General features: G+C 37.4%; 1 protein-coding gene across 3 annotated transcripts in view; it reads right to left on the reverse strand.

Annotated features, from left to right (window-relative positions):
* Nucleotides 1-1759: 1759 nt before the first annotated feature.
* The window catches only part of PLEKHA1 (pleckstrin homology domain containing A1), a 59115-nt gene continuing 32897 nt past the window's right edge, over nucleotides 1760-27977 (reverse strand). The window contains exons 5-13 of one of the 3 annotated variants that reach the window (XM_088019815.1): nucleotides 27818-27915; nucleotides 21539-21664; nucleotides 17336-17479; nucleotides 15703-15771; nucleotides 9392-9456; nucleotides 8704-8767; nucleotides 7002-7091; nucleotides 5515-5555; nucleotides 1760-4183 (exon numbers count right to left, since the gene is read on the reverse strand). In XM_088019815.1, coding sequence (XP_087875941.1) covers nucleotides 3973-4183; nucleotides 5515-5555; nucleotides 7002-7091; nucleotides 8704-8767; nucleotides 9392-9456; nucleotides 15703-15771; nucleotides 17336-17479; nucleotides 21539-21664; nucleotides 27818-27915 — 908 coding nt within the window. In that variant the 3' untranslated portion in view covers nucleotides 1760-3972. Of the gene's footprint in view, nucleotides 4184-5484; nucleotides 5556-7001; nucleotides 7092-8703; nucleotides 8768-9391; nucleotides 9457-15702; nucleotides 15772-17335; nucleotides 17480-21538; nucleotides 21665-27817; nucleotides 27916-27977 lie in introns of all 3 variants that reach the window. The other 2 variants (XM_088019814.1, XM_088019813.1) reach the window with 2 other exon arrangements.

Consider the following 27977-nt stretch of genomic DNA (forward strand, 5'->3'; position numbering starts at 1 on the left):
ATTGAATGAAAATTAAACTCATTTAATAACCAGGAGATAGGACAATACAAACAAAGAATAGTTTTTGAGACTTCTACCAAGGCAGTTAATACCATAATAGTTGAGAGTCCAAACTTTGATATCAAAATAATTGTGGTCTTTCTTTTTTTAAAAGATTTTATTTATTTGACAGAAAGAGAGAGAGAGCGCAAGCGCACACAAGCAGGGGGAGTGGCAGGCTTCCTGCAAGGAGCAGGGAGCCCGACTCGAGGCTCCTCCCAGGACTCCGGGAGCCACCCAGGGGTCCCAAAAGAATTGGATCTTAAACCTAATATTACTAAGTTTATTTCCAAACCTGTAAAATGAGATGCAGGTGTGGCTATAAAGGAGGTCCTTGTGATGATGCAATTGTTTTGTATCTTGACTGTATTTGTGTCAATATCCTGATTATAATATTTTACTGCAAATTTTCAGTATATTATCACTGGGAAAAGCTAAATAAAGGATATACAAGAACTTTTACAACTACATGTGAATCTGTAATTCTCTCCAAATAGTTTAAAGAAGTCATTTGCAAATGTTGACTTAAATTCTGTATTAATTTCAAAACTATCCTATGCAATTACATATCTCCCTAATTTCTATGATGAGGTGAAATAAAGTGAACTAGACTACAAATTACTTTAAATTTAGCAATGACATGACCAGAAGGTGGCACTGTTACATCACTGAACCATAGGAAGGCACTACTTGCTTTAAAATGTCCGGAAAATAGAATACTAATTTTATCAATCAAAATTGTAAATGCTAACCCCAATTCAGTAATATTTTCAGTAAGTCTTATGTGAGGTTTGAAAAAATATAATTTTCATAAATCATTAAAAAATAAAAATATACAAATAATCAATTTTGGGTATGGGTAACACAGATAAGGTTGCAAATGGAAAATACAAACCCATCTAAGTGTATTTTCATCAGGTCTGATGTAGACTGTCAAACCCGTAGAAAGACAAGGAAAATTCTTACCAAATCTGGTATTAAGCTGTTATGTCACTGCACTTTTTAATACAAGTATTTCCTGCCTCACCTACTGTTACGTTTTGATAAAGGTACAAGAGCCACTCAAAGAAAATTCCCGAAATGCAGCTAGAAGGAAAAAAAAAAAAAAAGCTGAGAAAGGGGTCTCTTTTTTTGTGAAAGCAACAAAGTTTAGAACTTTCTCATTTTGGGTTTTTAAAAAATAAAAACATTTAAAATACTTTTCAGGGAAAGAAAATTAAGTTTCACCAGTTAATAAAGATTACTAAGATAGCCTTTATCCAATTCCATCATTATTAGATGCTGGCTATATAGCAGACATGGACTCTGTTACCTTCAGTGGGTCTGAAAAAGAACAGCCTCTAACACTGACAAGCACATGTCAACGGCCCATCTGGGAATGAAAATGCCCTCTGCACCCAGCCTTGCTCATGCCATGTCCGGTCTAACCAATAACCAAGCACGGCAAAAGCAGCCTGGACAAATCAAAGTATGGTCTGAAGCCAACATATGTCATAGTGCTTTTGAGGACATGTTTTTCTTTTGTTTTAGTGAAGCAAAATAAGCAAGCCCTTTTTTCCAAAACCAATCATCTTTCCTTGTGCAATTTTATATCAAACTATGCCTTTCAAAGGTTACCAAATAATTAAGTCTGTCCTTAAATATATAAATTCCAGTCAACTACCCATATTTTGTACTAGTTCTATTACTTGTTCACACCAGAGCAGAACCAAGCCAAACGAGAAGTTAGAATTTTGAGTTTATTCTCAAGTCATTACAGTGTTCAACCAATTTGACATTATAAAGATAACAGACGTAAAAGTAAACACTGGGAAGCACACGTACATTCCCATTCTGAAAGAAGACATATTATATACACAGGGGAAAAAATGCAGCAAATATTAAGGTATTCAAAGTAAATTTTTGACAATTCAGATGTGACATATTTACAAGAAAAGTATGTTTTAAAATAATTAAATAATTTTCATAGAATTATAAAAGTATTGAGATAAATATTAGGAGACCCTGATAATCACAAGAACATTTTCCTATGCTACTGAATACAAGGGTAGTTCTATAAAAAGTCCCAAAATAGAGCTAGTATTTTGCCACTATGAAATATATCAAATTACCAATACCAAAATATGCTAAAATGAACATGCAAATGTAGAAGCTGTACCAAAGAAAAAAGCATGAGGCTCCTGAATATTGCAAACTGTCTATACAAGATTTCTTAGGTGCATTCATGAAAAAGTAACTTTCAAAAGAGCCATTATAATGGATGTATCAGCAGAAAACGTGGTATCTACTTCAAACCCTTCCATTCTACCATTTTCCAATGTAGCTGCAAAAAAGAAAAAAAACTGAAATATAGCTTTTCAAAGTTATTAGCTTATGAATAAAAAAAATGAGTGGTGCACTTTATGCATTTGGATTTTTAAACTGATTCCATGATAATTCCACTATAACAGATAGTAACCTCTGGACCCCACCACTGCAGAGGAAATCTCTCCCACTTCTCTCTCAAACAAGACGTCATCTTAGAAAACGCAAAGGAGAAACAGTGACACATATGAACTCAAAACAAAACAGTACAGTAAGATGGCAAAATATCGTAAAAATAGCAGCATGTGAAATTCAAGACTATTTTCTTAAAGCAAATGTTTAAAACTCAACCATTAAAAATGGTACTTCAAACTGATCTATTACGCAACACTTGAAACTAAGGGTTTTTAGAACGGTGCTGACGTTTACGATATCCCCATGATTAAATGTATACTCAAATTTGTGTTTTACAACATCTACACTACACAGGTAGGAGAATAAAAGCATTCTGGCATCTTGACCACGAGAAGCTATCTTATTTAGCACATTAAACTATGCTACTGAAAATTAATTTTATCCCAATGTTTAAAACCGATCATGTAGGACTTTTGAGAACATTAGTCCGACAATATTCTCCAACAAGATGAAAAGACACAGGTGCTTGAATAGAGGTTAATCAGTGACAAAAAGGGGAGGCTGCAATCATACGGCTAAGGGCAGTATGTCTTTACATATAAACTTGGGGTCTTTCATTGATCCAAATATAGAAATATGAACTATTTATAAAACCTCGATATGAAAATCAGATCTCCCAGAAACTTCATACCAAATCATTTTCACTGTTTCATGCTGCAAGTCCTAAGTTTTTTCAAATCCACATCCAAGACACAGTTGTGTGAGTTCTAATTTCCACCCCGTGCAGCCTACAACCCTAACAGGTCCAGTGATATCCTCTACGCAACACTTGCCACTCACCTTGAGATCCAGAGCATCAAAGATGGTTATCATTTCCAAATTGTCCACATCATAGTATAAATTTTACAGCACCACAGACATCATGATTTTAGATATCTTAGTCAGACAATATCTCATTCAATAATATTAACCAGTAAGAATATGTAAATACCAAACCTCTAATAGGAACTCTAAGTAGCATTTTAAAAACAACCAAAATAATTAATAAGCATTTTTAATGTTCTAAGTTGTTAAACATTTAAATTGTCAGATTCACTAGGGATAAATACCACACACATTTTCATCACCCAAAAGAGAGCACACAGAGCTTCAGACAGTTTGATACTGAAACACTTCGGTTTTTTTCTTGCGTTCTTTTGTCTTTTTTGTGTGTTTTTTTTTTTTTAAAGACATTACATTTAGTTTGGCCACTCCCTGGATTCTTGGTTTACCAGCTTAGAAAGAGTACATCAAAGAGGCAGTATAATATATGTATTAAAAACCGTTTCATCCCCTACCATCTTTGGCTAGAAGGGCTGAGGAGGCAGGTGAGGCTCCACGCGCTTCAGTCTCACACATCGCTGACCGGAAGGCTCGCGTCATCCAAGTCCACTGGGTCACACTCTTTCTCCTGAGGGCCATTTTTACTTTGAGGTTTTAGCAGAGCTTGTTCAGTCACTTTGGAAGCGGGTTCTCTTGGAGAGACAGTCTGGACCTTGAAGTTCCCTGGCTTGACCTTGGCAAGAGATTCGTAAAATCCTCGCTTCTCCATGGTAAAGCTTGAGACCAAAGAGTTGCTGTGAGAGGCTGTGGAATGTGAGGCGGCGGCTGCTGCACTGGCAGAGCGGAGCGCGGGTTTGGGTTCGGAAGGCCAGCTGGAATGCTCCTGCAAAGAGGAGTGCTGGTCAGACGCGGTCAAACACGAACGGCAAAGTTAGTAACTCAGTGTGAGACTTTCTTCTCTGAAAAACAAACAACACGCACACGCGCACACGCACACCCACACGCGCGCAGAGCAGAAGCATGAGCCATGCAGCATACATGTGCAAGTTCTTTCCCAAAGCAATGCATTTTTAGGAGTGAGGTTAAAGCCATGACAGTCAACAACCATTTCCACTAAGAAACCAGTTCTGTCACCAAAGCTTTGCCACTTGAAGACTCAGTCAGCCTCCCCTGGAATGCAGTGCTCCCACTGCAACCGAACTGTGTTTGAAAGGGGGCCCACCGGCTCTGCCATTCTATTTAATAAAGAGAATCTTCTCAATCAACATAGGAATCCTCCCACGTATTGTAGGAAGATAAAAAAATAAAAATGCAGACTATAAAAAGGAAAGGCCATATTTCTTTAATAAGTGGAACTCACTGTTTTTCAAACCTACGATTTTATCTGGCAGTCTGACAAACTTCGTTTTTCATCCCTGAATTTCGCTGCAACTAATAATAGCACAGTCTTTTCACTGTTCCTTTCATTGCATTTATTTAGTTTGGAATATGTCATACACTCATGGTTAAAGATTTTAAAGGTAGCAAAGGGTACGTATTTAATCATTTATTAAAACTGTGGTGAAATAACTATCAGCTGTGAATCTTAATTTCAATTTGCTTCTAACTAAAGATATCCTTAATATGACCATTCCAAATGCACTGCCATACAGTTCCTGTCCTGCTGCGCTGACGTACGATACCAGTGGCTTTGAAAACAAAGTAGCTACAAACTGACAAAACACTACAGATTCCCAGGAGCTGGCTACATTTCACCTGAGATTTAAAATGCCATGCAATCTACAGTAATGTAGGGTTTATCCAATGTATATGCATGCATGAGTCTGCATATATTATTAGAACAAGGGTGCAGTTAAGTGGTGTAGTATAAAAAATTTCAAAATACATAAAATATAGAAGTTGAAACTTGTGGCAATTCAGTAAATTAATTTAGAAGACAGCTTAATGTGACTTTTTCAATTAGTAAGGTTCCAGTTTTTTTCATGATTTATCTTTTTCATTGTTGTTTAAATATACATATCCAACCGGATGACTGTAGTGAAATAGTTTGCGTTAGTGTTGACAGTCAGTTACGGTAACTGCAAAAGGCAGTTTGGTTAACTCAACTTTCTATGATCAGTTGTAAGTAGTGAGTGAGTCCGGGCCCTCTAGTAAGAAGGCACGTTTGCGTGAGAGCCCACATACGTGCTGCATTCACCAGTTCTTGATGTATACCTCTGTATACAAGGATTCGACAGCCTTCTGGCCTGCCGCATCTGGAACACAGTGCAAAGCTAAGATTAGAGTTAACCTATACTGGGGAGAGGGAGGAAAAGAGAAAGTTCTGCTGACAGTTACAGCTAGAGAGTCCACTTTGCCCCCACCACAAAGCACAAAACACAAGTGCCCTTCTCCAATTTTTCCTCTTCCCAACAGACACTGTTTTTGCAGAGAGTCTCATACTTAGCTGCTGAAAAGGTCACATAAAACACAGTTACAAAATTAATACCTATGAAAGTGACTTCTAAGATATTCCAAAAAGGATATAAGGAGAGTAATTTAAGAAGTGAGAAACATGGATTTGTATTTACTTATCTTAGTTATCACTACCAGGAAACTATGAAAAGACAGAATTATACCAGAAATACTAAAAGTGCAGAATATCTGGCATTAACAACAAATCTGTAGAAGGTAATAAAGGCTTTCACGCTACATGTTAAACTACATTCTGCAGACAGAAGTGCTACATTTCCAGACACTTAAAAATTTTTTTTTTCTCGCGATGCCTGGGTGGCTCAGTTGGTTAAGCGTCTACCTTTGGCTCAGGTCATGATCCCGGGGGTCCTGGGATCAAGTCCCACATCGGGTTCCTTGCTCAGTGGGGAGCCTGCTTCTCCCTATGCCTGCCGTACCGCCCCTGCTTGTGCTCTCTCTGACAAATAAATAAAATCTTTAAAAGAATTTTTTTTTCTATTCCTCAGTAGAATTTGTATTTTTGGATGAGAGACCAGTGACCAAGGTATTCTAAAGCCAAATCTTATTCCTATGATGTTCTTGAACATGATAAATTAAAAACATTTTTCTTGTTATTTCTGAAAATGTTTAACATTTCAATTTTATTATCATATTACCACAAAGACAATTATGATAGTGAAAAACAGCGCATTTTTAAATCACCCTACAAGAAAATGAAAATGAGAACATGCGATGGAAAATAGTGGCTGAGAACAGGAAATCGTATTAAATCAAAGTCCAGCTGCTCAAGGTCTTAGGGCACTAGTAAGTCAAAAAATCCTTAATTGAAATTAGAGGGAGTAAAGAGGAAACTGAGGCTTTCAGCAAACTCTGTAATGCTACAACCTCAGGTGCTTTACAGGATTAGGCCACTTCCCATACTAAGAATCTGTCCAGTTGTAACAAATCTAGACCTAGTGACAAGTAAGAACTCCTAAAACAAAGCAAGGAAACGTTCATTCTTTAGTTGCCCTGCTTGTGCATTTAAGACAATACAATGCACAGAAAGTTACGTATACATAACACTACAAGGAAGCATTAAATTAGAAATGCATTATTTTTTTGCAAGTCCAATTGGTACGAAAGTCAACATGCAAATAAATCTCAATACAGAGAGAAACCAGAAGGATTAGGGGGAGAGGAAAGAAAAGAACTCGACAGGATGGGGGGGCCCTAGGGAGTATCACCCCAGAGAACAGGAAACATACAGAAGATGCTGATCGGCCAGGCCCCCGCTGTGCTACAATGGCACCAGAGACCGCTTTAATCCAACTGTGCATCTCCTCAGGACTATCAGCCTAAGGGAGAGAAAGGACTCATTCAGTCAGTTTGTCCTCAAAATCAGCTCTTACATCTACAGATTCAGTGTATTCATTTTGGTAAATTACAGGGTCAACAACAAAATCATTCCAAGGCAATGGTTTCCAGAAAATTTTAGAAATCACTTTTTTAAAGCCAGGTTTTGCAGGTAAGTTATTACAGAGACAAAAGTTGGAGACCTGATAATTTAAGACCAGACACACCAAAAAGTGTCAATATCAATACTTATGGAGAGAAAATGAGAGGGAGAAGTCAAAGTCAAACCTCACTTTGCTCTATCTACGGCTATATTGTCTGAATCTATTACAAGAGTATTTATGTAATTGTGTAGTTAAAAAACATTTTGACATCATTTTATATATTATTTTTCTAGAAATCTTTTCTAGTACTAACTAAATACGGAAAGAAATACTGGTAGTCATATTCCAAAGTATCATTATTCCTTGATAGGACCTTGCCTTCCAATGTGAATTTAAAACTTTACTATGACTTTAAATCCAATTAAACAGGACCTAAGAGGGGTGTAGAGATAGTGCCCTTTACTTGTGTTCAAAGATTTTAAGTTACGTCATGTTCTTTCGAACCAATGATTATAACAAGGACTTTTAAAGGAAAAACTCAAAGCAGGCAAAGGTAAAGCACAAATCTAGAAATAAATTTGGCAAAAAAGGGGGTTTAAAAAGGTTTATGCTCTGATAGTTATTCCTGATCTAGAAACTTAACCTAAAGAAGAAATCCAGGCAAACTTAAGCACAAAAATATTCACCACATTGTTTATCATAGTAAATGTACAAAAACTATGTGAATGATCAGTTACAGAGGAGCAGAGAAACAGTTTAACTGCGGAGCATTCATACAATAGAGTATGGTGCAGTTGTAAAAGTTTTTACAGAATTTTTAATGATGTGGGAAAAAAAGACTATAATATATTCAACAGAATATATCACTGTGTACTTCATATGACCCCACTTGTTATAAAAATATATGCCTTTAAAAAGGCACTAAAATAAGAATGGTTTCCTGAATGTGGGATTTAGTATGTTTTATACCCTTTTCTTCATATTTTTCTATATTTTCCAAATTTTATGCAATAATCATATGCAACTTTCATAAAACAAAAACGTTCTTAAAAAAAAACCTTTCACTCTAATTTGCTGTGTAAGTAAAAAGTGTATTTTAAACTTAAATACATGATGCCTATCTACCACCAGTGTGATCTACTGTCTATTTTTATTATGGGTATTTTAGACTCCGTTTCTAAAATTACTAAAAATGATACAATCAAAATTCTAAAATATGTGCAAAAATAATCCAAATTGAAAGTTAGCATCTAAGTTAAAACAGCATTTCCCTTCCCACAAATTACTACTTAATTCTATTCTGCCAATTCAGAACAAGGAGTACCCCTATTTGCTGAACATATGACCTACCAATAATTTTATATATAACATTTTTTAAAGTTGCGAATTACAGTTGTCATGTTTTTCTTTTCTTATTCACATAAGCAACAAGTTTGTTTATATTTATTTCACCTCTAAAATTATTAATCTCTTGGTAGGAGGATCTATAATCTCCAAAGAAGTATCTCACCTGCACATAGAAAGTTCGAGACGATGTTACAATTTCAAAGAGATTGTCCCTCATCATTATGTCACTGTCAACAAAAACAAACGTCCAATTGCACGTAAGTAGCAGTTGTTGGATAGTGTTTCTTTCACTTGTTTATCTAACACCAAATATATGTCAACAAGAAAATAAATAGAGACAAAATACTGGTGTAATCTAGCAAAACCAAATTAGCATATTTTTCAATTTATTCTTGTACTAAATTTTATATATTTTATATAGTTATATACATTTTTAAAAAGATTCATAAAAAGTTTAAAATTCAAAGTTTTCAACTGCTAATAAATCAGTCTGCTCAAAGAAACACTGGCACAGTTAACACATTTTCTTATAAAGCCCTATTCTGTAGCAACTTCCAAATACTAAAATTAATAATACATCAATCTGTCAATATGATAGAAGTTAATATTAAAATTTTTCCTTCCCATTAATAAGCTTAGTGATTGCTTCTTAACTTTTAGTTTTCAAATGAAACAAAAAAAATCTCAATACTTTAATCTGAGGATTTTGTAAGTTTGAGCATATCCCAACTATGAAGAATTAAAAATAACACTAGAAATAACAGAAAAATATCATCTGTACACATCAATCAAACTAAGGCACTGCTGAGTATCACTGAGTTGTGCCAGGCACTAAGAAAGCTGGTGCTTACCTCTGCTTACATTCCTGGACTTTATGAACCTCTTTAAGTGGTATTACACGGAGGGGTTCTTTTTCCTGGCAAAAAAGCAACAGATACATGAGGTATATTCTTAAAATCCTTTTTAAGATTTAGTTGTCTTACTTGGAGATCTGTATGAAAACTGTGCTTCTCTCTTGAAGCACATCTAAAACCTAAATCTGGGCGCCTGGGTGGCTCAGTTGGTTAAGCAACTGCCTTCGGCTCAGGTCATGATCCTGGAGTCCCGGGATCGAGTCCCACATCGGGCTCCCTGCTTGGCGAGGAGCCTGCTTCTCCCTCTGGCCCTCACCCCTCTCACGTACTCTCTCTCTCATTCTCACTCTCTCAAATAAATAAATAAATCTTTAAAAAAAAAAAAATAAATAAATAAATAAATAAAACCTAAATCTACCTTCCTGAACCATCCAACATCAGAATAGCTCAGATACTAGACCAGAGTAGCAAATACTCAGCTTCTTTGAATTACATTTCTCATTTAAAGAATATCACTTTTATATGAATACATTATTTTAACAAGCACAGTTTATTGAACATTTACTAAGTGCCAGGGCATCTTGCTAGTTTTTAAACATATTACTTCACGTAAACTTTCCACAACCCCACAATGTATGCACTACTATTCACCTGAGGAAACTAAGCCTCACACATTAAGTACCTCATTTAAAATTACAAACTAGATACAAGACACAACTAGTTCCTAATAGCATATTTATACTATGCATTCCATGAGATACTATATGCCGTATTTCACTGAATATCACACCATAAGATTAAGACATACCATTATTTGATGCAGCACTAAGAAAAAACTAAACCATGCCAGACACTTTAAAAAAAAAAATCACAGATCTTTAAGTTTTACAAAATAGTTCATTCTAAAATAATTTTAGGGTGCCTGGGTGGCTCAGTCATTAGCGTCTGCCTTCGGCTCAGGTCATGATCTCCTCTAAAGGGGGGCGGGAGGAGATTGTAAGAAGAATTAAGTCTGTAAAAGGGTCCTGGGATCGAGCCCCGCATCGGGCTCCCTGCTCAGCAGGAAGCCTGCTTCTCCCTCTCCCACTCCCCCTGCTTGTGTTCCTGCTCTCACTCTCTGTCAAATAAATAAATAAAATCTTAGAAAAAAAATTAAAATAATTTTAGACTATAAAAGGCTTACAAAAATAGTATAAAGAATTTCTGTATACGTTGTACCCTGTTTTCCAAGATGTTAAAATTTTACGTTTGCTACACCATTCTGTTTGTGTTCATATATGCGACAATGGTGTTTGTGTATATACCTTTCCTGAAATGTCTGAAGGCAAGTCATAGACAGGATGCACTTTACTACTAAATACTTTAGTGCGTACTTCCTAAAACAAGAGCGTTCTCTTATATAACCCCGGTACAATTACGAGAACCAGAAACTCCATACTGCGGCAATACTGTTATCTAATCTACAGACCATCTTCAGAGCTCATTAACTGCCCAGCAGTATCCTTGACAGAAACAGGAAAACTATGGCTTTTCTGCTCCAGGGTTCAATTTGAATCAGACCTTGTACTTAGCGGTCATGTCTCTTCGTGTCCTTGATCGTGGAAGAGTTCTGCTGTCTTTTTTTCTCTTTCACAACCTTTAGAGTTTTCCAGAGTCCAGGCCAGTTATTTTGTACAACGTCACTTGATTTGGGCTTGTCTGACGTTAACCATGCTTGGATTCAAGCTGTACAGTTTTGGTGGGAAACCGCAGATAAGCTTATTCTTCTCATCCCATCATTCTCAGGGAGTTCATGAGAGTGGTGTGTCCCATTATGAGGCCATTAACCCTCGTGTCTTACTGTCATGTTCGCCAGTAACTAGAAAGTTACCTTCTTCTCCTTTGTCGTTATTATCTTGTGGGAAGATACTTGGAGCCTATGGAATACCCAGTTTCCCTTCATTGTTTTGCCCATTAGTTTTATCAAACTTGGAGGATTCTTGCCTGAAACCATTACTGTGGTAGCTGCCGAATGATGATTTTATTTTCCCTAACCCCATCAATTCATCTACATATATTAGCTGGAATTTTGCTCTAAGGAAATGCTTTTCCTTCCATTTACTCCTTTGATTCTCTGGGTTGTAATCCATTACTATCATTGTTTAGTTAGGTGCTCAAACTGTATGAGTTTTGGGCACTGGGAGCCCCTGCAAGCTGGGTATGCGTCCTTTTGTCATGTCCCCATCATTCTCTGAGCCACTTCCTTATTTTGTGTCACAACTAGCTCTTCCGGGCTCAGCTCGTCCTATCCCTGCCCCACCTCTGGAATGTGCCATCTCTCCAAGGTTCCACATTCCTTTTGTTAGAGAATAGCATTTATACTTGTTTTGAGGGGAGAGGACAGCCCATCTCTTCACTCAACCATGGCTTTCTCATGATAGATGAGAAGTAGTGCTTCTGTGAGGTTTTAACTTGTGCTTCTCTAATTACAAGTGATGCTGAATATCTTATATATGTTTAAAGGCCATTTAAATTTCTTTGTAAATGAACTGTCTATTCATGTCTTTTACTCCTTTTTCTACCAGATATTTTCCCCATTGGTTTTCTCTCTCTGTAAACTTTGAGCCAACCACAAACTTAGACAAAGGCTGAAAACACAGCACAAAGGCCTGACTTTCCCAAACCATTTCAGAGTGAGTAGCTGACCTGGCCCCCACTGCCCTTCAATTTAGAGAGTATTTCCCACAAAGACATCCTCTTATCACAAGACGACCATTGAAATCAGGGGAGTGTCCCCCAAATGTCCTTTACTAAAACAAAAGAATTCAGCTCAGAATCACAGACTGCATTTAACTCATCATATCTTTCTGGACTCCCACAGACTTGACTCTACTGAAGGCTCCAGGGCAGTTACTCTGGAGAACCTCCCTGATGTGGGTATGTCTGATCCTCCCTGAAGATTAGATTCAGGTTAGGCATCTTTGGCAGGAACATCACAGAAATGGGGCAACAACTTTCTCAAGCTATCCTGTCAGGTGGTAAATAATTTCAATTCATCTCACCACTGCTGAAGTCCACTCCAATCATCTGATCACCTGATTAGAGTAGTGTCTGACAGCAGTAATTCTATCACTGTAAAGCTGCTTATTTCCCTTTTTGTACTTAATGTGTATTTTGGAGATAGGGACTTTGAAGCTTTGTGATCTCTGGTTCCTTATCATCCATACGTATGTACACTTATGCATTCACTCATTTATACCTATGTGGGTTCATGGATTCCTACTTTATTCAAAGGGCAATAATCTGTTACCATCATTACTTTTTTTGATACTCAAAATGCCCCCAATATGGTAAGGTGGAATGTTTTCAAGTTGGATTCTGGGTCCTTCTGACATGTCCCTAGCATTCTATGAGCACTTGTTTTCAAGACATCCCAGGCTTAGGTTCTGGTCATTTCTCCTGTCTCAAGCTTTGGAATCTTGCCATTTCTCCACGAGCCTAGGTTTCTTTCAGTGGAAAATGGTGGGGTTTTTTTTTCAGTTGCACAGAGGTACAAAGTATATTAGATGCATATATGTGTAAGCACATGAATACATTTTTAATTCTACATCTATCTGTATATGTTAAATGTTCACATCAATTCCAATCTAATATAAAAGTTTTCCCCTTTTCCATATTTATTATTCCCTTTTTTGACAGAAACTTGGCTTTTAATAGATTTCCTTATTTTATTAATAAGTACGTATGTCAACATTCTCCCATCTCTGCCACCACCCTCTTCCCAGTGTGGATGTGCTCTTCTCCCTCTTCCATGTTGGGCTAACCCCCCAAGAGGATGGCCTCCTCATCCTTCTTGGGCTCTGACTGCCCACACCAGGCTACTGTGGCTCCTTCTGCCCCTGGCCCACCACATGAACACCTACATGGATCTGCCTCAGCTAGAAACTGTAGGTCTGAACTGTTTGGGACTGATGGGAGGAAAAGAGGGCAGAGAGTAAGGAAGGACCCGCTCAATTTTTAAGATTCTTTAGGGATATTAATGTTTTCTCTCTGATATATATTACAAATATTTTCTCCAGTTTTTCAGTTGTACACTTAAATCCTTCACACCTACTAAAAAAGTTTTAACGCCTCATCTTTTAAAAATACATACTAAAATAATTACAGAGAAAATAGTATGTCTAGGATTTACTTCAAAATATGAAGGGAGAGTGGGTGGTGGTACCTAAGAAACAAAACTAGCCATGTGTTGATAATTATAAAATTTGTGTGAAGAATAGATAGGGGTTCAGAACACTATTTTTTGTTTAAACTTTTAGATGGTCAAAAGGTTTTATAAAGAGCCCCTATACACGCTAAGCATCAATTTTTATCATCTATCATTCTTGAGCCTATGTAGGTAAGTAAGCAAAATTAACTGGCTAAGATTTTTTAAAACTTCACATTCAGATTTCAGCTCTTCTGAATCAGTTTTTGACTCAGAGCCATCAATGTCTACGTTTCTCACTCCATACCATTCTCTGTGTCTTTAAGAGCACTGGGGATGCAGCATTTCTTAAGAACGCCCCACTGTATCCCTGAGATTTTCTTCAGAGCTGTCAGCACCCTCTCTGCAGGATCTGGTGCTGGTGTTTTGCAGACCTTACCCAAGGGGCTGTGCGCACGCGAGCAATGCCAACTGCCGCACAGCTGCTGCCCGACCACCCCCACCCCGCAGCAACTCGAACACACCCCGAGATTTCAGAAACCTTAAATGTGGGGGAAATGCACACCTTAGTTACTGATTAAGGTAAATAATTATAAATATATTTACAGATTCCAGCCTTATCTGTGTTCATTATAAATGCTTAACACATTCCTGCATATGCATGGCATCACTTCCCTCCCTCATCTGTTCAGTATTCTTTCATCTCAAATTTTATAGCATCATGGCTACATGCAGGTTTTCAAAATTTAGTAAATGTTTCCATAATAGTTCTTGTCTCGTTACCTCTTCCCAAGAGTACTGCCATTAATTAAAAACAATGAATCAACCTACTAACCACGTGTAGCCTTCTGAGACAAGTAACTACAATTTCCAGTTGAGGCTCTTACAATCTGATGTCTGAGCAAGGCTAAATACCCATGTTAAAATGGCTAGTCTTGCTATGCTAGGCCAATTTTCATTCATTCAAAAACACTTACTAATTATCTACCAAGTACCAGGTGCTATGTTCATAAAAAGGGTATAAAAGAGATCTTTGCTCTCAAGAAGCTCACATAAGTAACTGGTATAGACAAGTATGCATATAATTACAAAACACGGCAGGAGGTATTATGATAGACGTGGCCATTGGGCACCTCGGTAAGGAGAAGGCACTTAATCTAGAGTCTGGAAAGCTTCCCAGAAGAACAGACACCTAAGATGAACCTCAAAATATTCCTTTCCTATTCTCTAGTACTCTCCTGTCCAATACAGTACCACTAGCTATGTGTATTTAAATTAAAAACATATTAAAAACAACCAGTATTAATTATAGAATTAAATAAAGTCAGGCTCCTCTGTCATGGTAGTCGTCTTTTAAGCATTTATCAGCCACATGTAGCCAGTAAACCTGGCCAATGCGGATACAGACCATTTCCATCAGTGTAGAAAGTTCTACCGGATAGTGCTGTTTTAGTGCCTTCATTCAAATAAAGTATATGATCCCCATTCAAAGGTCCCATAAAACAGGAAGAGCCAGGATAGACATGTAAGGTTTAAAAAAGCATCCAAATTATCCAACAATCTGTTGCAGAACTCAGGCGTGAGAAGAATATTTTAAATAAGGATGTTATTCAAACAAGTAAAAGAGAGAATTTCAATCTTTGGTTCTACCTTCAGATAGGATAAAAAGGTCTTATATGAGGAAATTTAAAAAGTCAATCTGAAACAGGAAAAAAAATATCAAGAGAGAGCAGAGAAAAAAAAGTAGAAATACAGAGTTAAAATGTTGACTTTTACAGACTTAATTCTTCTTACAATCTCCTCCCGCCCCCCTTTAGAGGAAATCTGTAGACTAAGGAGTTCCAATATTTTTAATTCTTTCAAGGTGAAATGGCTCTGAAGATACGATCTTTTTATTTAAGATGTATTTACAAAATTACCATTAAAACATCACAACCAAATAAACTGAACTGTATGTACCTCTCAAAACCAGAATTATTTTAAAAATAGAAAACAGGACAAGAAACTACACACACACACACACACACACACACACACACACACACACACACTCTTAAAATCACCACAGTGTTAACACTCTTCTCAAACATTTTAAGGCAACATTTATGACAGAGCAACATACCAGTTCAGATTTGAAGTAGCCAATTGTGTTTTCATCCAATTGAAAATATCTTCTCTTCCAGTTTTTCATCTACCAGAGAAGAACACAGACATAAGACTTCTGTTTCTAAGAATGTCAAATGCTAACAACCGCTTAATTATTCTGATATGAGCCCACAATCAGAAATGTCAAGCACTGAAAAACCTCACTACCCTCCCTTGATGAGGAGATACATGAAACTTCATCTCTTTTGCTACTCAGGCCTTGAACTCCTAAGTCAACTTTGGTGGCTGGCTTTCAGCTTGTATCCTGTAATTTATAATACAGTTTCATATTTTTAATACTCTAAAAGTAAAAAAAAAAAAAAAGAAGCAGTTCCCCATCCCCAACACCACAAAGTAAATGCCATCAAGAGTTCAAGAGCAAGCACAGGAAATGTTATTAAACCACATTAAGTTCTGTAAGATCTGTAAAACGAAAGAATCTTTCTTCAGGTACTCTATACTTGGTAGTAAAGCGTCAAATATTTAGTAAGGTGAACGTACTTTGTACAAATACTTTTTGTCCCTGAAATAGTTTTCGTGAAAGCACTCCAGTATCTCTAAGGGTGTTATTTGGACTTGGGAGTAAAACAAAAAGAAAGAAATGTCTCCCTAAAAGCCCTAATTAACACAAGTGAGTCACTGCCTGATGAGACTTCTGACTTTACCCGTAGGCCTGCTACCATGAGACTCTCAGCCTTCCCCTTCATTTCCCTCAGCTTAAAGGTTAAAAGGCAAGAACTTTTCCATGGCTGACCTAAGCTAATGAGTTGCCAGAAAGCGATGTGAAGTCAAAGAGAACTGCCAGTAGAGTCTGAAGTATTTCTTTACTCAGAGAATTTTTTTTTTTAATTTTCAAACTTTAAAGTTTATTTTCTCATGAAATTCTAACGATTTGGCTCACATACAGAGTGACAAACTTTGGAAAAGTACTTTGGAACCTCAGAAATACTGGTGAATTTACTTGCTCTTCCTACAATGTCCCACCATGGGTCTGGTTGGATGAGAGGATCTGGCTAACCCTTTAACAGCTCTTCCTAAGGACCAGGTGCTGTGCTAATACTATCTTAATTTACATCTTTCAAAAAAAAAAAAAAAAAACTCCAGATGGTAGGTTTTATAACCTAATTTTCCTAAAAAGAAACTGAGAGACTGAGAGGTTAAATAAGCTCAAGGTCACAGAGAATTCAACTGAGGTCAGCCCAACACCAAATGGAGTGAGTGAGCCTTCCCTGACCCCACACCCCTGCCCCCTCTTTTCCTGACAACTCCCTGCCAGCTAGAGCTCTCTTTCTCTGACCCACTCCCAAGGGAGGAAAAATCAATAGGAAAGCCTTCTGGGATAAACTGTTAGGAAAGCTCATGTAAAGTTAAAGGTCAGTGGTAATAAGCATTAGCTTATCCAGCCACTCACAGAACAATAAAATAACAGCACTGAGTTATGAACACAGAGTCACCCCTATTCTATCTCCTGACACCTCAGCACACTGGTCTCTCATTTTGGGTCTTTAAAAAAACAAAGCCAATGACTGGAATGTTGAGAGTGCTAGCAGGGATGCATCCGTCATTATCACAGTTCATTATCACAGTACGTACCCTGTTACAGTACTCACCACTGCTCCTTGCTTTACACAATATCCAGCTTTGATGACTGCACTGTCTGGGGGTGGTTTAGGAGTAAAGTAGGGGAGATGGCTTTGTGACCGTTTCAAATTATTTCTGTCAATACTTTCACCACATTCATTTACTTCTTCTTTCTAAAATGAAGCAAATAAAGAAATTCTTTTCCTGCTTGTTTAGCTTCAAAGCACAGTTGTACTTCCTGTGTTATTCTAATAAAAAAAATCTTAGTTCAGTTAGGAACACAAATTTTGAAGAGTTTCCTAAATAATTTGAGATACTTAATCATAACACTCACATCAATGATAAAACCATAGATTTCCATTTCTCTTGTTTTGCCCCCAGTGTTTTTTGGGGGGGTAGAGGGTGAAGGGGGTGAACTTTCGATTTTGAAATAATTATATATTCACTAATACAGAAAGTTGTAAAAAAAAAAAAATGTACAGAAGGTCCTATGTATCCTTCAACCAGTTCCCCCAACAGGGAAACTGTAACTACACTACATTATCAAAACTGACATTGGAACATCCCACAAGCCTTATCCAGATTTCACCAGTTTTACACGCACTCATTTGTCTCTGTGTCTGGATCATTCTATGCAATTCTGTCACATGCAGCTTTGTGTAAAACCACCACCACAACAACATACAGAAGCGTTCATCATTATAAGGCTCTCTTGGGCCACTCTTTAGAGTCCCTATGCCCAAACCCCTGGAAACCCCTAATTTGTTCTCCATCTTGATTATTCTGATATTCAGGCGATGCAATATAAATGGATCCTATAGTACGTGACCTTAGGAGATCAGCATCATTCTCGGGAGGCTCATCCAGGCAGCTCCCTGTATCACTAGTCTGTTCCTTCCACCTGCTGAGTAGCACTCATGGTCTGGACATACCATGGGCTGTTTAACCCTTTGCCTATTAAAGGGCATTTGAGTTGTTCCCCATTTTGGACCATTAGGAATAAAGGTGCTATGAACATTCGTGTACAGATTTATGTAAGCTAAGTCTCCATTTCTCTGAGAGCAATGCCTAGGAGTATATATGCTGGATTGTATAATAATCACCAGTTTAATTTAATAAAAAACTGCCATATTGTTTTTCAGAGTGGCCATACTTGTACATTCCCACCAGCAATGTACGAGTGATGCAGTTTCTCTTCATCCTTGTCAGCAGTCAGCATTTGTGTTATTATCTGAGTCATTCCGAGAGGTGTGCGGTAATATCTCACTGCAGTCTTAATTTGCATTTCCCTACTTACTAATGACAGTGAGCAGCCTTTCTAGAGCCTCTCTGCCACATGTGTATCTTTTATCTTTTGGTGAAATCTCTGTTCATGAATTCTGCCCATTTCCTAATTGGATTATTTTTTCACTGCTGAGTTTTGATAGTTCCTTATATGTTCTAGATACAAGTGCCTTGTTGAATATGTGGTTTGCAAATATTTCCTCTTAGTGTGTAGCTTTTCCTTTCATCCTCTTAACATTTTCAATTTTGATGAGGTCCAATTTATCAATTTTTCCTTTTATGGACTATGGTTTTGATGTCAAGTCTAAAAACTCTTTGCCAGCAGATTTTCTCCTTGCTCTTAGAATCTAAAAGTTCTGCAAGGTTTGCTTTTTTTGTTTTGTTTTTTTACCTGCCAAATCCAGTTCTTTTAAAAAAAGATGTAACTACACTCATGTTTTCATGGTCCCCAAAGCACTGGCTTCTGATTATTTATAACATGCAACATATTATAATCTAGAATCCCACAAATCAACCAAACATGTATTTTGAAGAACTCCTAAATTTCAAGAGAAAAACTAATACTCAAGTTTTATCTTGAGGAATTTTCAACCTGTTATACATTTAGACAGGTCAACAGCATGAATTATGTACTTAAATTCTGTAATCCCAGCACTAACTGCTACTAACCCAATAGTAACTGAATAAATTAATCAAGCAAATGAGATTTGTCATTTTCTTGATAATATAGCAATTAAATGTTTTTATAATGAGTAAATACCTCTTTATAAATTTAAAAAGCTACATTACAAAATGACAAAGTAAAAAAAATTCTTTGGGATCTTTTTAGTATGGCAGCTGCTATGGAATCTTAGAACCTACTGAATAATCTACACCAAAATTACAACACAACGAAATCTTAATTCTGTATAAAATTAAAACAGCCAGAGATATAAACTACTATCTTAATACAACTACAGACAAGTTGTCTTACTGCTTATATCAGCACAAGACGTAAGACAGGTGAAAGCAGCTTAGTCTAGTTCTAACTTAACCAGAAGTCTTACAGGTTAAATCATTACTTTTTTAAAAAGTACACACACACACACACACACACACACACACACACACACACACACACACACACACACACACACACACACACACTACTAGCTTATACTTTTATCCAACTCTGGTGAAAAACGTAAGCTCCCACTAGAGCGTGGATTTTTTTTCATTAATATACCCTTCATTTAGAATCCAGAAAGCACTAATTAGTTAATTAATGTGTTAAGATTCTCCACTATCACCCTTCTCTGACAGAAGACCTGAAAAATATGGTGCATAAAAGGATTTAAAAGATTAATAAAGTACCAAAGTCCTCTCAGTCCAAACAGTCACACAGACAAGGAAAGTGCCCAACACTGGCAACAGGAATCCATTACCTCAAGACCCACAGTTTCTCAATAGCTGGTAATTCAATTTGCATTACAAACTAATTCACTCAATAGCAACACGAGAAATTTAAGCTTAGTCAAAAGTTTTAATTTCATTCAAAATTTTTTTATAAATTTATATTTTTCGTAACACCCAAATAAGATATGACTTAGCAGATTAGCACTTTTGTGATAGAACGGAATCAAAACTCCAGTTCTGTGTGGCTCACCTAGGTCAGGTTGCAGAAAAACATGTTTAAAAAATTACACATATTTGCATTCTTTGATTTGGCATTTTATTCTAGGACTTTATCCTTTAAAAAACTATTCTCCATGTCTCTAAAGTTTATGCTACAAGAATCTCATCACAGCATTTATGGATAATGGAAAATATATACCTATTGGTCTCTGTCCCGGTTCCAGGCACACAGCTCCTAAGGCCCTTGTAAATTCCTAAATGATAAGCACTAAGGGCATCTTTTGTTCTAATTCAGTGACTCTGGGTGGGGTCCTGGGTGCGGGCGGGTCACCAGAAAGACCAAGTCATGACTAGAAGCTTGGGACTTTCAGACCCACCTGCCATTCTCCAGAGAGAGGAGAGGGGCTGGAAACAGTTGATCATGCCTATATGATGAAGCCTCTATAAGAATCCAAAAGTACAGGGTTCAGAGAGCTTCTGGGTTGGTGAACACTTGGGAGGTGCTGGGAGAGTCCCAGAGAGGGCACAGAACCTTCACGCCCTTCTGGATGTTCATGTGCGTCCTTCATTATATCCTTTTATAACCAGTAAATAGCAAATAAACTATTTTCTTCTGTTCTGGGAGCCACTCGAGAAATTAATCAAATCTGAGGACGAAGTCATGGGAACCTCCATAGAGCCCATCGGTCAGAAGCAGAGGTAACAACCTGGACTTTCAACTGGCATCTGAAAGGATGTAGGGGCAGTCTTGGAGGACTGAACCCTTAACCTGTGGGATCCAGCTGGGCTGTCAGAATTGACTTAAACTGTAGGACACCCAGCCAGTGTCGCAGAACCCCACACCTCTGACGTCAGCAGCATATGTGTGTGGTAGTGTGGGGGAGGAAGAGTGGGTTTTTCCTACTCATACTGTTTACAAAAGGAAAAGGAACTCTGTCCAACAACAGAGGACTTGTAAACTATGGTAAATTCATGGCAAAATGACTAGTCATTAAAAATGATGTAGATTAATTTTTAATGACTTGGAAAATGTTTAAGATATAAGTGAAAAAAGCTGTTTACAAAGTATCTCCATTTCTGGGGACAAAGTATAAAGAAGAAAGGCTCAGAGAAAATGTGAAAAGTGTTAAGTGTTGTGTATCTTTGATTTCCAAATGTTTCATAATAAACACACACTTTTGTGTGTGTGTTCTTATTTTGAAATAAGAAACTAATAGGAAGTTTTTAAAATTAATTAACTACTGTATTAATTCAGTAAAGATGTTCTATTTTATAACACAAAAATCATTACACAGTAGGTAAACCATCACGCAGTAGAATAACCAATGTATTACCTGAGTTGGGGTAATGATGGGCACGCCCCCAACAATGTCAGTTCTGTAAGACACTTGCTTCTTCCCACATTCACTCTGGCGACTTAGGTTATCAGAATGAGGCTGTGAGTCTGACTGCTTTGGTACCTAAAATAATACGTAAATGAATCATTTTGCAACCAGCATTATTTAGGAGACCCTCTTTTATCACAGAATATCCACCTAATCGTCTACTTATATATAACTGACAGACACAAAAATTACGTATAATGTGTGTGTACCCCTTTAAGTTCTCACACTCTTTCTGTTTCAGTGATACTTTACAATACAGCCACCATATACTAAGTGTTTACTTGGGCAGGTACTACCTCATACCTTCTCCCACTTAATCCTCTGATCAACCCCATGCGTAGGGTGGTATCTCCACTCTTGCAATGAGAAAACAGAGGCTCAGGGGCATGAAGAAATGTAGATTTAGATCCTGACTGTACTGTGTTCTATTTAAGTTCGTGTAACTCTCTTCCACACTCAACCATTATACTATACTAAAACATGTTTAAAAAATTACACATATTTGCATTCTTTGATTTGGCATTTTATTCTAGGACTTTATCCTTTAAAAAACTATTCTCCATGTCTCTAAAGTTTATGCTACAAGAATCTCATCACAGCATTTATGGATAATGGAAAATATATACCTATTGGTCTCTGTCCCGGTTCCAGGCACACAGCTCCTAAGGCCCTTGTAAATTCCTAAATGATAAGCACTATGATGTTATCTCTCCCTATCCTCCATTGCTGCCCAGGATTCTGCAGCACCCCTGAGGACAGGGATCATGGCAAATCCATCTTTACTGGTGTCAGAACAGTCTACTACTGAAAACATAGTAAGTATTCAATAAATGTTGAAAGACTGACTCAGTGGATGAATCCAAAATCAGTAGGAAAAAAAGAATAAGATACTGAACATAAACTGGGAGTCAAAATGTTCAAAATAACTTAAAGCTTATTGGAAATTTTTAAAAGAAATTCCAATACTTGTATTAATGATAAATCACAAGTACCTCACTAAAGGGGAATCAAAGAATCAAAGGCATCATAAATGTTTCACATACATTTTAGCTTTTCTTATGTGGCCTAATCCGGAAACAAGGTACTTGGCAAAGCAATATTTCTATCAAGAGACTGTCTATCTTTGAATTATAGATTTTTTTGGCTATGAATAAAATGTAATAAAATATGCTCGGCACTGATGTGATGTTGAGCATGATAGTTAATCTCTCTCCACTGATTTAAAGGGCATTTGAAGATCTTACAGTGTTTCAGAAACATTATGACAACTACTGCCAATAAGCACCATAGTTGTGATGTAAAAACATTTAAAATTAAATAACCTGCCTGCCCTACAGTTAATCCCTGTAACAGGGCACTGGCACAGCTCCAGGGGACACTATTCACATTGCAGTCAAAGACCCAAACCATTTATTAATATGATGGCAAAGCAGTGTGGTTTCTCAAGCTTTAACATTCATGAAGTACCAGCTAGGAACTTTATTAAAACCTTGATTCCCAGGCTGCACACCCAGAAATTCTGACTCGGTCAAGCCACGGTGGTGTGGACAAGGCTGCACTTTCAGCAGGAACTCCAGAGGCTTCTGAGGTGGGTGCTTCATAAACCAGCCTGAGAAACACTGCTGCCAGGCCTGTGCTCTCCCACCAGGTCTGGGGAAAAGCAGGTGGACAGTGGTGTCTGCAGACAAGGTTTTACGAAATATTGGACAAACATGCTCTATATGTGTCTAAGCTGATCTCAATCCACATAAATATAATTTATGGATATATACAACTTGTCTCTTGGGTGACTTCCACAACTCCTCTCTCCCCCCTACCTCTCCCTCCTGGAGATGCTTCCCCACAAGACTTTCTCCCCAGGCCTAAGGCCATACTTACACAAGGTAGGTCACTGGCAGGAACAAAAGTGAGGGAAACAGGAAGAGAAATGAACCCTGCCAGGGAATGCCTCCAGGAGTCTTCTAAGAGGCTGCATATTTTGGAGCTTTTTAAAGGCAACAGATAATGGCTAGAATTTTACTCGACAAGATTCACATAATGACATGACAGTGAAGGGGCTACAAAGGGTACTACATACCCAGAAACAATCTAAGGAAGCCTACTAATGTTCTGAATGAATAGCATCATGTATTTCAATTATGACAGACAAAATGGGGCCAAGTCATCCCATTAAGAACAGAACACAGCATTAGAAGAATTTTAAACCAGAGAGCTCAACTCACATTTCAACTGTATTAGGTGAAATGTGCTAGGAGGTGACCATACGAAGTTAGTCCTTCTTTTAAGAAGCTGAGCGTTTAGTTATATATATGGACATTTCCTAAGAAAAACCTTAAATACCAGCCTAAAAATACATTGAAATTTATACTGATTTTTCTATTTTTCTTCCAGAAATGATGGTATGTTAAAAATCCTTCTCTATGCTGTTAAGCCCACTACTAATTTGTCCTGATAATAAAATAAAATGCTAAGTATGGCATAATTCCAATGCTAGAGCTCAATAATTAACTTAGAACTGTACTTTACAATAAAAATTAACTGTGTGGTGAGCACTGAGTAATGTGTGCAACTTTTGAATCAATATGTTGTACACCTGAAACTAATATATTAAACATTTCATATCAATTAAAAAAATAAACTGTAAACATTCTCCCAAAACAAGAAAAATCTAAGCAAACTACCTACAAATAATACTCTTAAAAATTCTGAATATTAGTCTAAATTCAGCCATTAAAATAAACATAATCTCAGGACAAAAAAACAACAAAACCAGCCAACTATTGAATGAGAATCAGAAAAATGACCTGGCCAGGCAGACAGCAAGTGTCAAAGACACTGGACATGCTTGCGCTCACTGCCCCTGGCTTTGCCCCTCTCCCGGGCTTTCTGTCTGTACTGTAGCTCTTTCTGTGAGAAATCTGCATGTATTTTTAGGAGGTGTTTGCTTGTGATCCTAACAGTAGAAAAAGAAAAGGTCGTCAGAGAATGACGAGATGAACAGGTCGGAGAAAAAGGACAGGGCTCACACACTAAAACCTAAAATGTTCAAGCACAAACTACTGAGTTCCCAGGAGCCTTCTGAGGGCTCTACCCATGACCTGCCAGCTGAAGAATACAGCCATAAAGGAGAAGGCCTGGCACCTGTGGCAGATTTACCATTTTCTTAGGACCAAAGTCCCATATTCAGCTGACTCTACTTGTCCCCAGCTGCCAATTAAAAAAAAAAAAAAAATTGTAGAATTTTGGCCACAATTTCAAAAACACTGATTTCTAGATTAAAATCTAATATTAATTTTTAAATTAAAATCTGTAGTGGGGATAAGGCAATATTTTTTAAAATAGTGGATTTCTGCTTAGGAATACACCATATATATCTTGGACATTCCTCAATCAATAAGGCACCAAAGACCACCCTATTTATACTGTTATTACTATAAATGAATAGTTAGTTGAAAGTATACTTTAAAATGTGATTTTCCCAACTCTAGTCACTGATACTCCCTTCAGGGCTGGTTCCTCCACTACTGACTCGCTCTCTTTTCAAATAAGGGGGAAAAGTTTTTTAAATGGCAGCCACCAATAAACATTCACACAGATATTAGGAAAGTAAGGAAAGCCACAGACCAGGGTGTCAAAGGACAGTCCAATAAGATGACAGGTACTATAATTAGGAAGTAGCTTAATAATCACCACTCCCTTGCCACTACCCCCTAACCACCCCTATTCTGAAACCACATTCTTCCAAAACCTAATTAGGAATTTTTAAAAGTTTTAAGTTTATATAGCACATTGTACTCAGCAGACCACTAAACTACATAGTTGACCAAAATGTCATTTGGAGCGATTTCATAGAAACATAAACTGCACATATACTAAAATGTAAACTTTAATTTTCCAAAGACATCTACATGTAAATCATTGGCAATTTCCATAGGAAAGCAAGACAAATTAGAGATTCCACACCCTAATACATTTACATGTGTATTTATGCATATGACATTAAAATTGGCAAGACTCTTTAAATAAAGATTATTTCTTTATTTGAGAGTGTGTGTGTGAGCAGAGGGAGGGGCAGAGGCAGAGAATCTCAGGCGACTCCCCACTGAGCCTGACACAGGGCTGGATCTCAGGACCCTGAGATCAAGACCTGAGCCAAAACCAAGAGTCAGATGCCTGACAGACTGAGCCACTCAGGCCCCCTCTGGCAAGACTTTTTAGAGAAAAAAATTAAATGTACCTTATGTAAGCATGCAAAATTCTCTCACTGCTATCCTATAAGTTAAATGTTTATTTAAGATGGATCTTTAGTAAATGCTATCAATTCTATATTCACTTTAATTCACTTTAATATCACTATATTCACTTTGTTGACTAGCTAAGGATTTCTATATCTTTTATGTATTCCTATCTTCTAAATGTGAATTACAAAAAACATGAATTATAAAAGCATGAATATCAACTGATTTAGCTTAAAAGCTATAAAAACTTCAACATGTAAAATAAAGCTGTAAAACCACAAAAGCGCATATTCAAAAGTCTTTATACTTTGGAACATTACCCAACCTGAGTTTCTCTTGCACTTGAATAAGCTTAACAGTTTCATCTGTAGAAGATGGTTTCACACCATTAATAAAGTATATACAGCAATTCAAGAAGCCTCCAAATGGCAAAAAGCCTGAGACTATTCACTACTTTTTTTCTTAAAGCACTAAGAAACCAGTGCTACTTACTATTTTAAATTGTAATAAATGAATCAATTCAGTAAAGTTACTAGATACTGTCTTTCTAAAGAAAATTTCACATTAAAAGTATATAGATTGAGTTAAAAACAATTTTAAGACCTTTTAAAAATATGTCCTTGTGAATCAGCTCAAAAAATTGCTTTCCTGAAACTGCACAAACCTAAAATAACTTCTGCTTCACGTACAGATCAGATGCACTGCGTGGGTGTTTTCTGTCATGTGGTAACAAGCTGTGCTGGTGCAAGACAAAAACTCTGACTTCACTCTGAGAACAGCTTTAGTTATATTAACTCTTTATTGTGTTGTGATATAAATATGGAATCATTCATTTCAGATGGAAACTATCAAGTAACTAACATATGCTAACTTTCAGAGCATATGTCTTTCCAGGGCTGAGTCGTTTAGGGTCAGTAAATAACTGCACTTTAGTAAAAACACACTTCAATTTACACAAACCTCACACAGGAACTCCTTCCAGATCCTCTTCTCTACAAGTGTGTAAGGAGGAAACGAGCAAGAAGTAGGATCACGGCACAGAACCTCTCTAACTTGCCTATCATCACGAGTAAATGTGCTCAGAAAAGTCTGGTTTTTGCTTTAGGAACAAAAAAGGAGGAAAGGGCTCTTTTTTTCGGGAAGCAGTAAGGCACTGCGCTTCAGGGTCGGGCTCCAGAGTCAAACAGGCTGGGTTTGGCTCACGGCTCCACCTCTTACCAGCTGTGAAACCAGTAAAAGTTACTCAGTCCTTCTAAGCTCACTTTTCCAGATAATTGGGGTAAAACCTGCAGGGCAAGGCCTGGCACACTGCAGATAATCAATACATATTCCTGTTCATCAGAAAACCAAAAGGAGAAATGCAGGTGGCAAGCAGGAAGCTGGGGCACAGAAAAGGCGTGCAAGGCCAGCCAGCCTGGAGCTCAAGGAGGAAGAGGGGGCCAGGCAGGTTTTAGAGCCTGATACAGACTCCCGGGACCATGTGTGGGCAGGACCCTCTGGCCGCCACAGCTCGACAGACCCACTCCCTATCCCTGTGCCGACTCCCACGGGTTTACCCCCCCTTCCTGCTCCTCTCTTCAAACTCTACCCTATCCCACAGCAATCCCTGCCATGGCCTGGAAGACAGGAAGGCCGACGCCCAGTAGCTGGGTCAGTGGCAGGAAGCCCCTTATCCTACTCAGGAAGAAAAAACATCCTCAACATGCATTTTTACCCTAGAAACATTACTGTATGCAGTGATTAAAATCTACACTAATATATATCTTATTAGGTACATAATGGTTTCAAAAGGCATGTATGCATGGGTTGTTTTTAAGGGCTGATAGTCACCTTGTACAAGGAAATGTATTCACATCATAAACATCTGCCTTTTAAACAAACTTGGAATAGGCAACCCGTCGATAAACTGGAGACACTCAGCAGGTATATTTTCAAAATGTAAAGATTATTTCCAGACATTAAAAATTTTAAAAAAAATACAAATACTTACTGTAATTTTTATAGCTTTGTTCAACACATTTACCCATTCTACTAGGTCCTGCTGATCATTAGCTTGTAGGAAATATTTCCTCATCCCTGCATTCATAACTGTTGAGAGAAAACATAAACTACAACACATGAAATTTTGCACTTATTACATCTAAATTTAT

This window comes from Eumetopias jubatus, unplaced genomic scaffold (assembly GCF_037043125.1).
Source record: "Eumetopias jubatus isolate StellerSeaLion01/CBP00866 unplaced genomic scaffold, mEumJub1_p1.0 scaffold_17, whole genome shotgun sequence".
In the NCBI taxonomy this organism is placed as follows: domain Eukaryota; kingdom Metazoa; phylum Chordata; class Mammalia; order Carnivora; family Otariidae; genus Eumetopias; species Eumetopias jubatus.